The sequence below is a fragment of the Poecilia reticulata genome, chromosome 11, assembly GCF_904066995.2.
Source record: "Poecilia reticulata chromosome 11, P_reticulata-male-v2, whole genome shotgun sequence".
Lineage (NCBI taxonomy): Eukaryota > Metazoa > Chordata > Actinopteri > Cyprinodontiformes > Poeciliidae > Poecilia > Poecilia reticulata.
Genome location: NC_088840.1, coordinates 28,525,646 through 28,538,726, shown reverse-complemented (window position 1 = coordinate 28,538,726; position 13,081 = coordinate 28,525,646). Strand labels below are relative to the sequence as shown.

The 13,081-nt window shown below is 39.0% G+C and overlaps 1 protein-coding gene across 4 annotated transcripts in view; it reads right to left on the bottom strand.

Annotated features, from left to right (window-relative positions):
* Nucleotides 1-13,081, bottom strand: part of myo1g (myosin IG) — a 42,933-nt gene that overhangs the window by 23,165 nt on the left and 6,687 nt on the right. For all 4 annotated transcript variants that reach the window (XM_081612405.1, XM_081612406.1, XM_081612407.1 and 1 more), the window contains 13 exons: nt 12,638-12,846; nt 11,143-11,236; nt 10,881-11,046; nt 9,563-9,616; nt 9,373-9,468; nt 8,927-9,043; nt 7,395-7,601; nt 7,167-7,312; nt 6,960-7,074; nt 5,800-5,970; nt 5,104-5,174; nt 1,234-1,308; nt 389-521 (listed from right to left, as the gene is read on the bottom strand). In XM_081612405.1, the coding sequence (XP_081468531.1) occupies nt 389-521; nt 1,234-1,308; nt 5,104-5,174; nt 5,800-5,970; nt 6,960-7,074; nt 7,167-7,312; nt 7,395-7,601; nt 8,927-9,043; nt 9,373-9,468; nt 9,563-9,616; nt 10,881-11,046; nt 11,143-11,236; nt 12,638-12,846 (1,654 nt within the window). The remainder of the gene's footprint in view (nt 1-388; nt 522-1,233; nt 1,309-5,103; nt 5,175-5,799; nt 5,971-6,959; nt 7,075-7,166; nt 7,313-7,394; nt 7,602-8,926; nt 9,044-9,372; nt 9,469-9,562; nt 9,617-10,880; nt 11,047-11,142; nt 11,237-12,637; nt 12,847-13,081) is intronic.

Here is a 13,081-nt window from a genome sequence, read left to right as displayed (position 1 = left end):
TCCCCTCAGCCGGGAGGAAACAAGTCAGAAAAAGGTTCCTGTCAAACACCAGGAGGAGTTTTGACGTCTAGCTGCTGCAGATCTATGTTCAGGGAATGTTAAACACATTCCCAGCTCCGCTTCATGAAAACTTATGACTGAATCAGCAAAGCAAACATTCAACAGGAATTCAAAATTTCTACAATATAAATTTCTGTATGTCAGAGTATCAGAGCCAGGCGAAAAAACTAAACAAAACTTTAACAATTATAAGAATAAAGTAATAAAACAGCAAGAAAAAAGTCGTAAGAGAATAAAGTTGTAATAACATGAGACCCAAATATTCCATCTTTACAGAAAGGCTTTTCTCTCGCGCCTCTTTCTGCGCCGCCTTCGCTCTCAGACTGACCTTGCAGGCCAACTTATCAACCAAAGCCACGATGGAGGTTTTGAAAAGCGTCGCAGCGGTCAAAGGTCGCTTGGTGACCTCTGTGATGCTCAGCTGACCATCTGGCCACATTTCCTTCAGGACCGGATTCGAACTGTCAGAGAGAGAGAGAGAAAATTCAGCTAACCCAGTTACTGGGCTGGCCAGAGCAGCGGAGTCCAAAGTGGGGCGCAGGGGCCGTTTGTTGACCCTCGGCTGATGCTCTGCAGCCTCACAACCACAAAACTACAAGTTTTAAATCAAAATTTACTTCACTGTTACAAACTTTATGGTTTCCTCCTGTTGTCATGGTAACTGATCCCAGTTACCATGACAATAAAATTAAAAAAAGCACTTCGTCTTGTACCTAATTAAATGTTCTATAACATTTTATTCATCTGTATAAACTTCAAAACAGTTGCAGATTCGCTGCATTCTTGGATTGTTGGGCCAAGTAGAATCATCCAGAGGGCCACAAATGGCCCCCGGGCCACACTTTGGACATCCTGGCACTAAAGTGATGGAGCCAAACCTGCTTTTGGAAGTGTTTTCTGACCCAGATGCTATTTTTATTGCAGAGAACAGATGAAATATGTTTTTCAGTCATAAGCAAACTGGATGTTTGTTTATTTAACTAAGAAAATATGCAAAAACATTTTAATTTTTGGCTCTGCAATCCAATTCCTACAAAAAAAATCTGATTATTTCTTTAATTAAAACAGTTTGTGCTTAGATTATTCCTGAGCAGGTAAGAAAAAAAAACAATTTTTTTGTGATTTCATTGTTAGAAGATGGTATTTTTGTGACCCTGAGTACTTTTGATGTACCTGTTGTACATGAGACGCTTGAAATCTTGGAAGAGGAGGTCCTTGTTTTTGTCCAGGAAACCCTCAACAGAATATCTGCAACACAGAAAGAAAGAAATGAGACAGAAAAACTGCAACAAGTTCAGGAGATTAGAGAACCAGAATTCATTCATTCAATCTGCTGTGAAAGAAAAGAGATCAGAAATATAATCACAACAACAACCAACAAAATACAGGAAGATCTTCCACTGAAACTCCATCAAACGGGACATTTCCTCTTCGTCCCCAGATCCTCTGTAACCCTTAACGTGTTTCCTCCGGATTCAATTTATTTATAAAAACATAGAAAAGACGAGTTTCCCTGTAAACGCAGTTAGAAAGTTGAAAGGTCAAAGTAAATCTGCTGAGAAATAGAAGAAAAGTCCAGCAGGTTGAATAAATCTGGCTAAACTGGAAACAAGAACCGGTTTTTATTTCACTCTCATTTTAAAATAAAATCTCTTTTCGATGGAAACCGGGTCAAAAGGACGGGCGGACGGGAATGAAGGGATGGACAAACGGATGTCTGAGCCATCCAGAGCCCAACACGGAGTAGCAGCATTCATCTTCGAGCAACACACATCTGGAACAAACTTCCAGAAAACTGCAGAACAGCCGAAACACCGAGTTCCTTTAAATGACTAATAAAATCCCACCTGGGTAGAGCCGACTCTAAACCACGACAAATGGAAAATTGACCAACATACGTCACTGGTTTCATAATCGTTGTGTTGTTTTCACGATAGAAAGCATTTTGAAATGCCTTGCTGCTGAAATAAACTCGACTGCTTTGTTTTGTTTTATATCTTCCATCTGTATTTTAATTGGGCGAAAAACCCAAAACAAAATAAACAAAATCTTTGTAATTAATCAAAATGAATAAAGTCGACTAATAACTGAAGATGCGTCCAAGCAGAAAGGCCTGCATGGATACAACTATAACATTGTTGTAATATAACAGTAATAAAGCAAGAAAACTTTCTCAGATCAATAAACTGGTTTAAATTCTAATAAACATTCAACACTAAACAAAACAACAGGATCAACAAATAAAATGAATTATTAAGACTCTGTAAATAAAATTATCCTTAAAAAATAGTTAATTGAGACTGAAGACTTTTATCATCCAGGTTTTGGTAGAAGGAGAAAAATGATAAATCAGGCAAATGAAAATGATTAATTTAAATTTATTGTGCTATTAATTGATTTACAGCTTCAGGAATGCTAAATTAATTTGGCTTATTGGTCTTCCTCAGGTCGTCTGCACGCTCTCTGCAGATGTTTCCTTTCTGCTCAGGAACGTTTAGAGCCACCTGGGAGGAAAAGGCAGAACAACAACAACAACAGGGAGGAGACAAGGTGAAGCCTCCAGAAAAAACAGGATGAATCAGAGGATGGAGGCTGCAGAGAGGGAGCGGGAGAGGTGTGTCATCTCTGCTCAACGCTCTGCATACAGGGGAAAAGGAAGAGGAGGCGAGCCAGGTGAGGGGCGCAGAAACAGAGGAAGAGCAGGAGAGTAAAGTAGGTCAAAGCTTTTGATGATGGCGTTTGGTGACAGAGGAGGGGAGGGGCAGCGGGTGGCGAGGACGCGGGTATATTTAGCTGCAGCGAGGATCGACTGGGACGGGATGGGATGAGACAGGGAGCGATGCCGAAAGGTGACAGCTCAGCTGGAGAGGACCCGACGCGGCCCAGAGACGGCCGAGGCCGGCTGACGGCGACGCGGAGCCGTCTGTCATCACGCTGAACTCCCTCATGTGCGCCGTCGAGGCCGTGTTGACAAGGAGCCGCGATAATAACGCCGCCAGCCGCGATAACGCTGCCGGCCATAATAGCATCGCCGGCCATAACGCCGCCAGCTGCGATAACATCGCCAGCCATAATAACACCGTCAGCCGCGATAACGCTGCCGGCCATAATAGCATCGCCGGTCGCGATAACACCGTAGCGCAGTAGCATAACTGATACTTGAGATCAGCGCTTTAGCGTTTTTGCCAAGTTTGAAAATGTTTAGCACACTTACATTTCTCTATTTTAATTTTTTTGGGCCGTCAGCCGGCCTCGGCCATGTCCAGTCTGACATGGTTGAAGTTAGCGCTGTAGCTTTAGCTAAATACCACGTTGTTGTAGCGCTTTAAAGTTAGCGAAGCTAATGTTTGAGATTAGCGCTTTACTGTCTTTGTCAGCTTTGAAAATGTTTAACTTAAATTAAATTTAGAGATTCGTTCTAAATGTAAATTTATTTGGTTGTTTTGAAAACTAATTTCCTGGAACCGTTTGGATCCCGTTCAGACACGAACGCGCTGTCCCCGTTTCTTTCCACACATTGTGTGACACATTTAGCATTTAATTAAACTCAGAATTGCATCTCCTGGGTCTGCAGTCACAAGGGTTAGACTACCTAATGCTCAGATGCAAAAAAACAGTCAATTTATGTTTCCAAGAAGAAGAAAAAATTGTTAGTTAAATATAATCTGTGCTGCTTTCAAACACGATGATCTAAGGCTGGATGTGTTAAACTGTCAGGGTCTGCAGAGACGATGCAGCCAAAGCTGAAAAACAGCAAAATGAGCTTCAGATTTTGGGACATTTTTATTGTTGAATCATAAAATAAATGTAAATAAATATCTGGGATGGATCCAGCCTCATCCTGGCACAAAAACAGTTCAGCCCTTTGTATCAATTTAGCATGAACTTATTTAGCTACTTTTACGTTTCCAGCTCAGCGTCTTGTGGTAAACATAAACAAAGCAGCATCTGTTTCTGGGACTTATTTGGATTTCCCAGATTTAAAGAACCCCCACCAGACTGCAAGCGGTGATTACTGCTGCTGCCTCTCAGACTAAACTGTCTTATCAGCTCCATCCCTCCTCCTCCTCCTCCTCCTCCTCTTCCTCGTGCTCCCTTGACATATTAATGTCCTTCCCCTTGCTCGATTTAGGGCAGTACACGTGAGCTCTTCAGAAAGCAAAGCCATGCAGGGAGACTGCTGGCCAGGAGGAAGAGGAGCAGCAGCGATGAAGAACAAGCAGTTTCAATCCCTGAATCATAACTCAGAGTAAAATATATACATGCAACTTTCATATCTAATCTGTAAACATCAGTAGCTCCTCTTGTGCTCCGACTACAAAGAGAACGCAGCTTATTGTTCATATCTTAGCAGAACGTTACATATTAGCTTCCTAATGTTTTCAAGATGAGGCAATGATTAATTTAAAATGTTCAACCAGAACAGCTGACATATCGATTAAATATTGTTTAGACATTCCTGGAAATGACAGCGTTTAGCTTTAAATCAGGGCAGCAAAATATCAGGGAAATATTCAGCTGAACTGATGTAATAACATTGTTACCCACAGATCTGAGTGAAAAATCACATTCATCCAATTTTTGATTACATTTTTGGAAAAATCTGGATTTTTTTCCACCAATGCGCTCCTTTGGTTTCTGTAGCTCAGAGTGACGTCGGCGTGCTCAGGGCGGCCATCTTGTCCTTTTTATTTGGACTCTGAGTTCAGGACAAGGCTAAGTTTTTCTTTATAATTATGGGAATAAAGTTGTAATTTAACAAGAACTCCAACACAAAAAAAACAAACTGGGTAACGCCGCCGTTCCAGCCAAATGTGACTTACTGGCAGGTTTTTGAAATAACTCATTTTCCAGACACCAAAAGTCATGAACCTATTGCCCAAAAAGATGTTTTTTTAAGCGCATGGAATCTGTTTAGAAGCAGTTGAGACCCAAAAGGAAGAATAAAACTTTAAAAACATGAGTTTTGCGTAGTATGTCCCCTCTAAAGGGACTCTGTGTTCCTGTCATGTTTTCATCTGGATGGAGATGCGAGCGACTCACGTGACGTCTCCAGCGTAGTGGCGGATGCGGAAATGTTTCTGGAAGTCCATGGTTTTATCCGTGGGGCTGAGCTGGAAACCCAAAGAAGAAAACAGGAGAAGGTAAAATTTAGTTCCTGTCTCACTTCATCCTGATTCATGGAGTCATTTCCACATCCCAGAGTTTGAGTGTTTTTCATGCTCTCATAGGAAGAATGTCAGAGAAAGGCGCTACCGCCCTCTGCTGGCTGAAGCTTAAACTGCAACTCCTTTGTTTTAATCTATTAATTCAAAATTAACCAGCATTACAATACAGCCATCATTTAATAACTCTAATTAAAGCAGTTTACCATGAATGCTGTGTTTTACTTACCATTTATTAAGAACTAAATGGTAAGTATTATACAATTGAAGTCATAAAACTTGCATTATTTCTTTCATTATGCCTCATTTCTGCTAATAATGTGCATTATTTGCATATAAAGTAGCATTTAGCTAATGCACTTTAGCGATAGGATTGTTCCCCAGAGTTGCTGTCAGTCAGAGGACGTTTCTACATCACTTCCTGTTGAGTCAAGCCGATAAGGTCACATCTGTTTCCTTTCAAAAGTCTTTTGTTTTTTCAAACTAGTCCCGTCCAGAATGTCTGTAAATCGTCTGATTTAAAACCTTTAACGGTTCTCTGGTGGTGAGGCTGCTGAGCAGGAAACAGTCCCACCTTGCGGGACGTGTAGTGAGGATGCTGAGCCAGCTTGGTGTCCATGCTGTCCAGGCAGACCGTGTCCGTCACTTTTCCCACGGTGAGACAAGCTTCGTCCAGGATGGACAGGATTCCTTTGTGCTGCTGCTCCACCAGGTCAACGATGATCTGGTTGTTGAAGTAATCGATCTGGAAATGAAGTAAAAACAAAGATGGAGGATTAGGCTGAGTTGCTGTGAACATGTTTTACTCATCTGCAGATTAAACTGCATCAGACTGACAGGCGGCTTTAACAAGCTAACAGGTGATTTCAGAAAACAAACTGAATGATCCAGAAATTTAGTTTTCTGCTGAATCTAATTTAAGCGAGAAAACATTTGGGATTTATGTCTCACTAAAACCTAAATCTTCTTTTGTAAATAAGAAAGGTAATAAGAGTAAAACGGTGACACAGCGAGTTCATTTAAGCCTTTTCAACGAGTCATGATCTGCAGCTTTAAAACCAGAAACTTTATTTATTAACATGTTTTGTTTCACGTTTTAACGAGAAATTTTCTAATTATAGTGAGATTCCACTGGCATTAAAACATTTCTGTAATTGTTGAGCAAGAAAACATGAAAAATAAAATAGGTTTTATAATTTTAATATTAAAAAAAATTACATTCTGGGCCTTTTGAGTCCTTTAAACTTGTTTCCAAGCTCTGGCAGTTAAACACACCTTTAATTATTGAGCAAGAAAACACAAAATAAAAATCTAATATTTTTATTTGGACACGCTTGATTTCTTTTCAGAACAGGACCAAACAGATATTTTGTTCCTGCACTGCAAAAACATTCAATCTTACCAAGTATTTTTGTCTAGTTTCTCATTCAAACATCGTGTTACACTTGAAAAAAAATTTTTCCTAGAAGTAACTTTTCTGCAAGATAAAAGCACTAAAAACAACTGAATAATTTGTCAATATTGATAAAAAAAATACTAGTTCTATTGGTAGATTATGTTGTTTATTGCGAGACATTTTCCCCTTTTTATTAGTGAAATAATCTGCCAGTGGAATTAGTTGTTTTTTATCAATATTAATCAATTATTTACGTAAATCAAGTCCCTAAATCTGGTTGAAAAGCTACCTGTCAGTTGATGTGTGTGTGTGTGTGTATGTGTGTGTGTTTTCCTCACATGCTGCCAGGTGATTCCTTCCCTCTGGTATTCCTCCTGTTCCTGCTGGAGGATCAGCTCGATGAAAAGCTGCTGCAGCTTCTCGTTGCAGTAGTTGATGCAGAACTGCTCGAAGCTGGCCAAACAGCACAGGAACAAAAACGTTTAAAAAAAAACAAACACAAAACGAATCGTTTCTGAGTTTTAAAAACACCAACGGACACAAACCTGTTGTTGTCAAAGATCTCAAAGCCGTAGATGTCCAGCACACCTATGACTGTGTTTTTCCCGTGAAGCACTGGGTTGTAGTTTTTCACCTCGATGATGTTGTTGATGCGGCTCACGATCCAGCCGAAAAGCCTTTCATAAAGTGCCTGAAGAATCAAAATGAAGTCGATCTCAATGTTATCACCTGCAGCATTTCTTCCTCTCCTTTCCTAATCGTGACAGCTTCACCTTGGCGAAGGCGTCCCGGCCGAAGCAGGCGTCCTTCTCCGTGTGACCTTTCTCGATGACCTCGCCGCCGCCGGTTGCCACGGTTCGGAAAAGCAGGCTCTTGGCAACGGATTCCGGATCTGTGGCGGTCAGCTCCGAGATGTGGTTCACCGTATCCTGACCCAGGATCTGAACGCTTTCGCCTTCGCTCCCAAACTCCACGTTACCCTGAAAACAGGAAGTTACAGGAAGCAACAGAACATTTTCATATGGAAACACAGAAACAAGAGAAGAGAGAACCCAAAAAACCTTACTGAAGTCAGAGCAGAAATACTTCAAGCAAAAATAAAAAGTAGCCATCCAATAAATTACAAGAGTAATAAAGTATTTGGTAAAAAGTCTGTTCAGGTAATTTGATCAGTAACCGAGTACCTGATCAAATTATCAATCATTTAATATTTAAAAATTACATCATCAGATCAACCAAACTATAAAGTGAAGAAATTAAATATTTTAGGGACGAAAATGATTTTTAAAAAAATTCATATTAGCAACAAAAAATTAAATCAGGCAAAAGAAAAATCTGTTTTTTCCCCCAATTCTTCTAAAAGTATGTTTTTTCAAAGAAGTTAGTCAAATAAATGTAAGTAGTTACTACCCAACTCTGGCAACAAATATCTAAAACCCACAAATAGTTCAGACTCCGTCCAAAAACACTTATAGCTGCCAATGTTAGTGGTTCAAACACTTAATATGCGTTGATAAGCGCAGTACAGGGCACACTGATGCGCTAGCAGCGTTTTTGCTAACTATGCTAACGTTTAGCACACTTAGCTTCCACTAAATTCATCTTTCCGGATAAATTCCAAAGCGCCAATTAACTTTCCTGTTTTGTAAACGTTCAGTTGAATGAAGTTTGACATTTTTGTTGAAATTTTTTGTTTTCTACCGTTAATAATTCTTCCAGTAGTTAAACTTTCTTCTTCTGCTGATCTTTTTTTTTTTTCTTTTGGCGGTTGGCAAGAAACTTAAGACGTGCATTACCGCCACCTACAGGTAACAAATAATAGTCATGCGGTCATGACTATTATTTCTAAATAATAATAATTATAAGAAACAAAAAACTATGCAATCATATTCTGTCAAACAATTTTGTAGTTAAAATTCATGCTCTTATTTTGAAGCAGTTCTACTTCCTCTAATCAGTTTCTCCACAATGTTTATTCTGTATCAGTAACAGATACTGATTTTAAACTATTTGCTTTCTGATCAGAGCTCTACTGTGGTTAATTATGTAAAATTAGCAACAGAGTTAGAAAAACTCAATAATTATAAAACTGAAACGACGAGTGAAAGGTCTGTGCCAAAGAATCACTTCCTGAACTGCTGAATAACCTTTTATGTTTTTAAAATAACATTTACTCAGTGAAATCAGCATCTCTGTTCCGGCGATTTGCCATTTCTTAAAAAGAAAAAAAAAACAACATTTACCAATAAATTAAACAAAAAAGACAAAAAACAAAACAAAAAAACACTTTTTTATTTCCACAAACCAAAAGTAAAATGGCAGCGAGGATCTGGTAGATGGAGGTAATCTCTTCTTTAGAGAAGCCGATCACTTCCAGGGCGCTCATCACCGCTTTGTGGCTCGAGCGATCGTTGTTGGAAGTCTGCAACAGAAAACAAAGGTCAAAGGTCAAAAAGGTACCTGGGATGCTTGTTTAGTGGTGTTTACTATGGGGTGCCATTTGTAAAATTACACAGTGACAAATTAACAGCAATAATTTGAGTTATATAGCCTCATTATAGGATTCATTTTTATAGTAGTTAATAAATGCCAGTGTCAAACTAAATATTTAGATAGCAAGCTAACTATTCAGCGCTAGCTAACTAGCAAAACCCAGCTAGGTCAGAGTTAAATATTTAGCTTGCTGTTAGGTTTTCACTGTGTAATCTTACAAACAGCATCCCATAGTTTTCTGCCATCAGATAAACTCACAGCAGCTGCAGCGCCCTCTCTGGTGTACGTGTAAAGTGCGCCGTCATTCTCCAGGTGAAGCGACTTCAGGGTTTCCTCGCAGCCTCCGCGCAGCAGCTGCAGAAACGCAGATTCATTTTTCCGCTGTGGTCCAAAACGTAGCAGGAAATAATCTCTGCTCAGGCAGAGGAATTTAAATCACAAAGTTTACCTGGTAGAAAGAGTGGAAGTTCCTCTCGCCCTCCTGCTGCTGCACCACCCTGGACTGGAAACAGGAAAACAAAGATGGCCGCCATTCAGTTTTTCCAGGTTACCAGCACAAACGGCAGAAAAAGCCTCATGATGCTGCCACCACCATGCTGGCTAACTCCAATGAGACCAGCTAACTGCCACTTAGAGTAACTAAAATGTGAGGCTTAACCAAATATTAGGAACGTTTTTGAGCTTTCCTGTAAGTCTTATAAACATCATAACATGGTTATAATATATTTATAATACATTATAAATATATATTATGTCATGTCATCATGACATGCCTACTCATGTATAGGTTTTGCTTTTGAAAATCATAATTTTTCTACGTTTTTCTATTATTACATCAAAGAAGACTTTTGTGTTTTTTTATGTTTTATTAAAGTAACAAAAATAATTTAAAAAACATTAAATATTAGAGTCAATTCCATCTTTAAGCAAAGAAGGACAAAAGGAAAAACTCCAAACAGTCAAAGCAGCTTTCTGAAAAGTAGGTAACTAATTTTCAAGTTTATAAAATCAAAGATTTTCCCTGAAAAACAAAAATCTAAGTTGTGATTTTCCGGACTGGCTATAAATGATGTAGCAGGAGATAATTCCCTGTTGGTCCCTGAAGCTGGACCTCCTGGTTCTGGAGAGATGACGGCTTTTATTTCTGCTTTCTCACAGTAAAACAGCAACATTCACAGCTGCTCTCGGGTTTTTTCGTCCTTTCAGCTGCAGCAGCTTCTTTTTTTACCCTCAGATGAGCTAATTAACACCCAGCACCAGCCTGATGATGTCACTCACACGTTTATTAATGGCTGTTCTTTCACACATTATCACCTCTGCAAATCTACACAAGTACGGATGAAACATTAGAATATCATGAACAAGTTGGAGAAAACGTACCGGAACGACGCAATCATTTTGTTAGATAATTTTATGCAAAATTAAGCACCTTTTTCCTTCCACCCAACTTTCTATGAATATGAGACCATTGAATGTTTCTGTGAGCCGAATCACCAAAACTGCGAGAAATAAATCTTACAATACTTCAGATCTATATTGTTTGAAATGGGCGACACAAATAAGCCTGTTACAGTAACAAGCTTTACTGCATGAGAAATAGTCTCAGAAGTTATTGCAATAAATGATAATAATGTTGTTTTGAGATCATTTTCAAGTAATATAACAGTAAATGCACAAGAACAAATTCTCAAAGATCAACAAACTTTAAATTGTGACGTCCATTTCACCCTGGAGCTGAAGAGATTTGAAATATCTAAAATAATGACCTTCTCCAGCAGGTAGTTGTTGATGTGTCCTCCGGTCGGGTCGCCGTTGAAGTTAAAGTTGATGTCCATGTACTTCCCGAAGCGGCTGGAGTTGTCGTTGCGGTTCGTCTTGGCGTTCCCGAAGGCCTCCAGAACGCAGTTGGACTTCAGCAGAACGTTCTTCACGCTGAGGCGCCACAAAGCAGGAGACATTCAGGAAAATTAGGAGAGAAATTCAGCCAATGAGAGCAATCAGAATACATGGATTGGTTCTCAGGCTGACCTCTCGACCTCTGCCCTCTGGCTGGGGTTTGTGATGGCTGCGATGTACTGCATGATGTATTTACTGGCTTCTGTCTTTCCTGCTCCGCTCTCACCTAAAACACATCATTCACACCCACACTGTGACTCAGGGAGCAAAAATCTGAATCATCTTCAATAAAATAAAAACTTCATTTATTTAACAGCAATAACTTTGGTTATTTAGTCTAAGAGAAAAACTGGGGTCATTTTTTAAAATGTATATTTTCACTATGGTTCACAGTTATAAATGTCACAATTTCAAAATAAATACTTGGCTTTTAACAAGTTATTTAGCCGTCTGTAAAGCTAAATATTTAGCTCGCTCACTAAACGTTTAGTTTGAAACTGCAGCATGTAAAAATGAATGAATAACACAATGAAAATATGATTTTGAACAATGAACCATCATGTTTTTCTTACAAATTATTCCCTTTTTATTCCCTGATAACCTCTAACATTATTGTCCATATGTGAAAATGTGAAATTAAGTTTCATTTTGCTGCAGAAAACACATGAAACTCTGCAGTGAAGTGTTACAGCGGAAACCTGCAACATGTTTATTATACCTCTGAGTTTCAGGTCAGCTAAATATTTATAGACATGTTAAAACGAACAGCGTCTTAAAAACAGAAACACTAAAACCAGCCCAACCGAAAATCAGTCATCAAGGGCCAGAAACAAGGATTCAGTTCCTTCAGTCCGCTACTCCGTCAAGTTTAAAATAAATTATAGCAAAAAGAGAATGATGTAAGCTGATTATGAATTATGGTAATAATACTCAGTGATTCAAACACAGGGAAGCCTGGAAATGACGAAGCATCTGGTGCAACATGTCGGTATGGAGGTTAGGGTTACTTTTATTTTAATATCATATTAAATACGGCTGCAAACATCCAGTAACTTTTAACTCAACAGACTTGGACACCTAATCATTAAACTTAGCTAAAAACGGGAAAGATTTGATGAGAAATGAGTCACTTTTTTTTGTTGCTGAGACTTAAAACGTTTTCTAAACTAACAAAATGAAAAACAGAAAGTTTCTAACTTTCTGATTTACACTTTGTTAGTTATTGAAGGTTCTCCTACTAAACAACCTACAATAAATTGTTCTTTTCTACTTTGCTGTATGAAAATATTGAGTTTTTAAATGGAAAAAATGTGGCCTATAATTTTTTTTTTCAAATTGGTGATGTCGACCCGCAGTGCAAAAAAATTTATTTTTTTGTCTTGTAAAAAGAAATCAGATTTTGAAACGTAAATTTTGCCTAATTTGTCAACAATTGCCCAAGATTAGATCATTTTTAGGTGAAACTAAACTAAAATAAATAAATAAATAAACACCCTAAAAAGATACGATAAATTCCCAACTCTAGTTTCCTATATTAAAATGTTAAAATATGACATTTTTTTTCGCTTTAGAGATGTAATTCGGGGCTGGAAACGTTGACGTGCGTGCAGCGGGTTTGCAGGAATACCTGAGATGACGATGCAGGTGTCTTTGGCCCGCCTCTTCATGGCCTTGTAGGCGGCGTCGGACACGGCGTACAGGTGCGGCGGGTTTTCGTACAGCTCCCTGCCGCGGTACGCGTCGATGGCGTCTTTGCCGTAGATGTCCATCTGTCTGTACGGGTTGACGGACACTACCACTTCCCCGATGTAGGTGTAGATCCGGCCCTTCTCGAACCTGAGCCGCCGCAGACCAAAACACGGTTACTGTCTCTTTAAATGACGGCGGGAAGCCCAGCTGATGATGTCATGGCTTCAGAACCTTCTGATTATGGAGAGCCATTTCAGCCAAAATTAAATAAGTAAATAAATGGGTGAAATACATTTTAAAAAATGAATAAAATAAATCAATAAATGAGATTAAGCATCAAAGTTGAGTAGTAACTAGTTAGTTACTTGAGTACGTTTTTTTT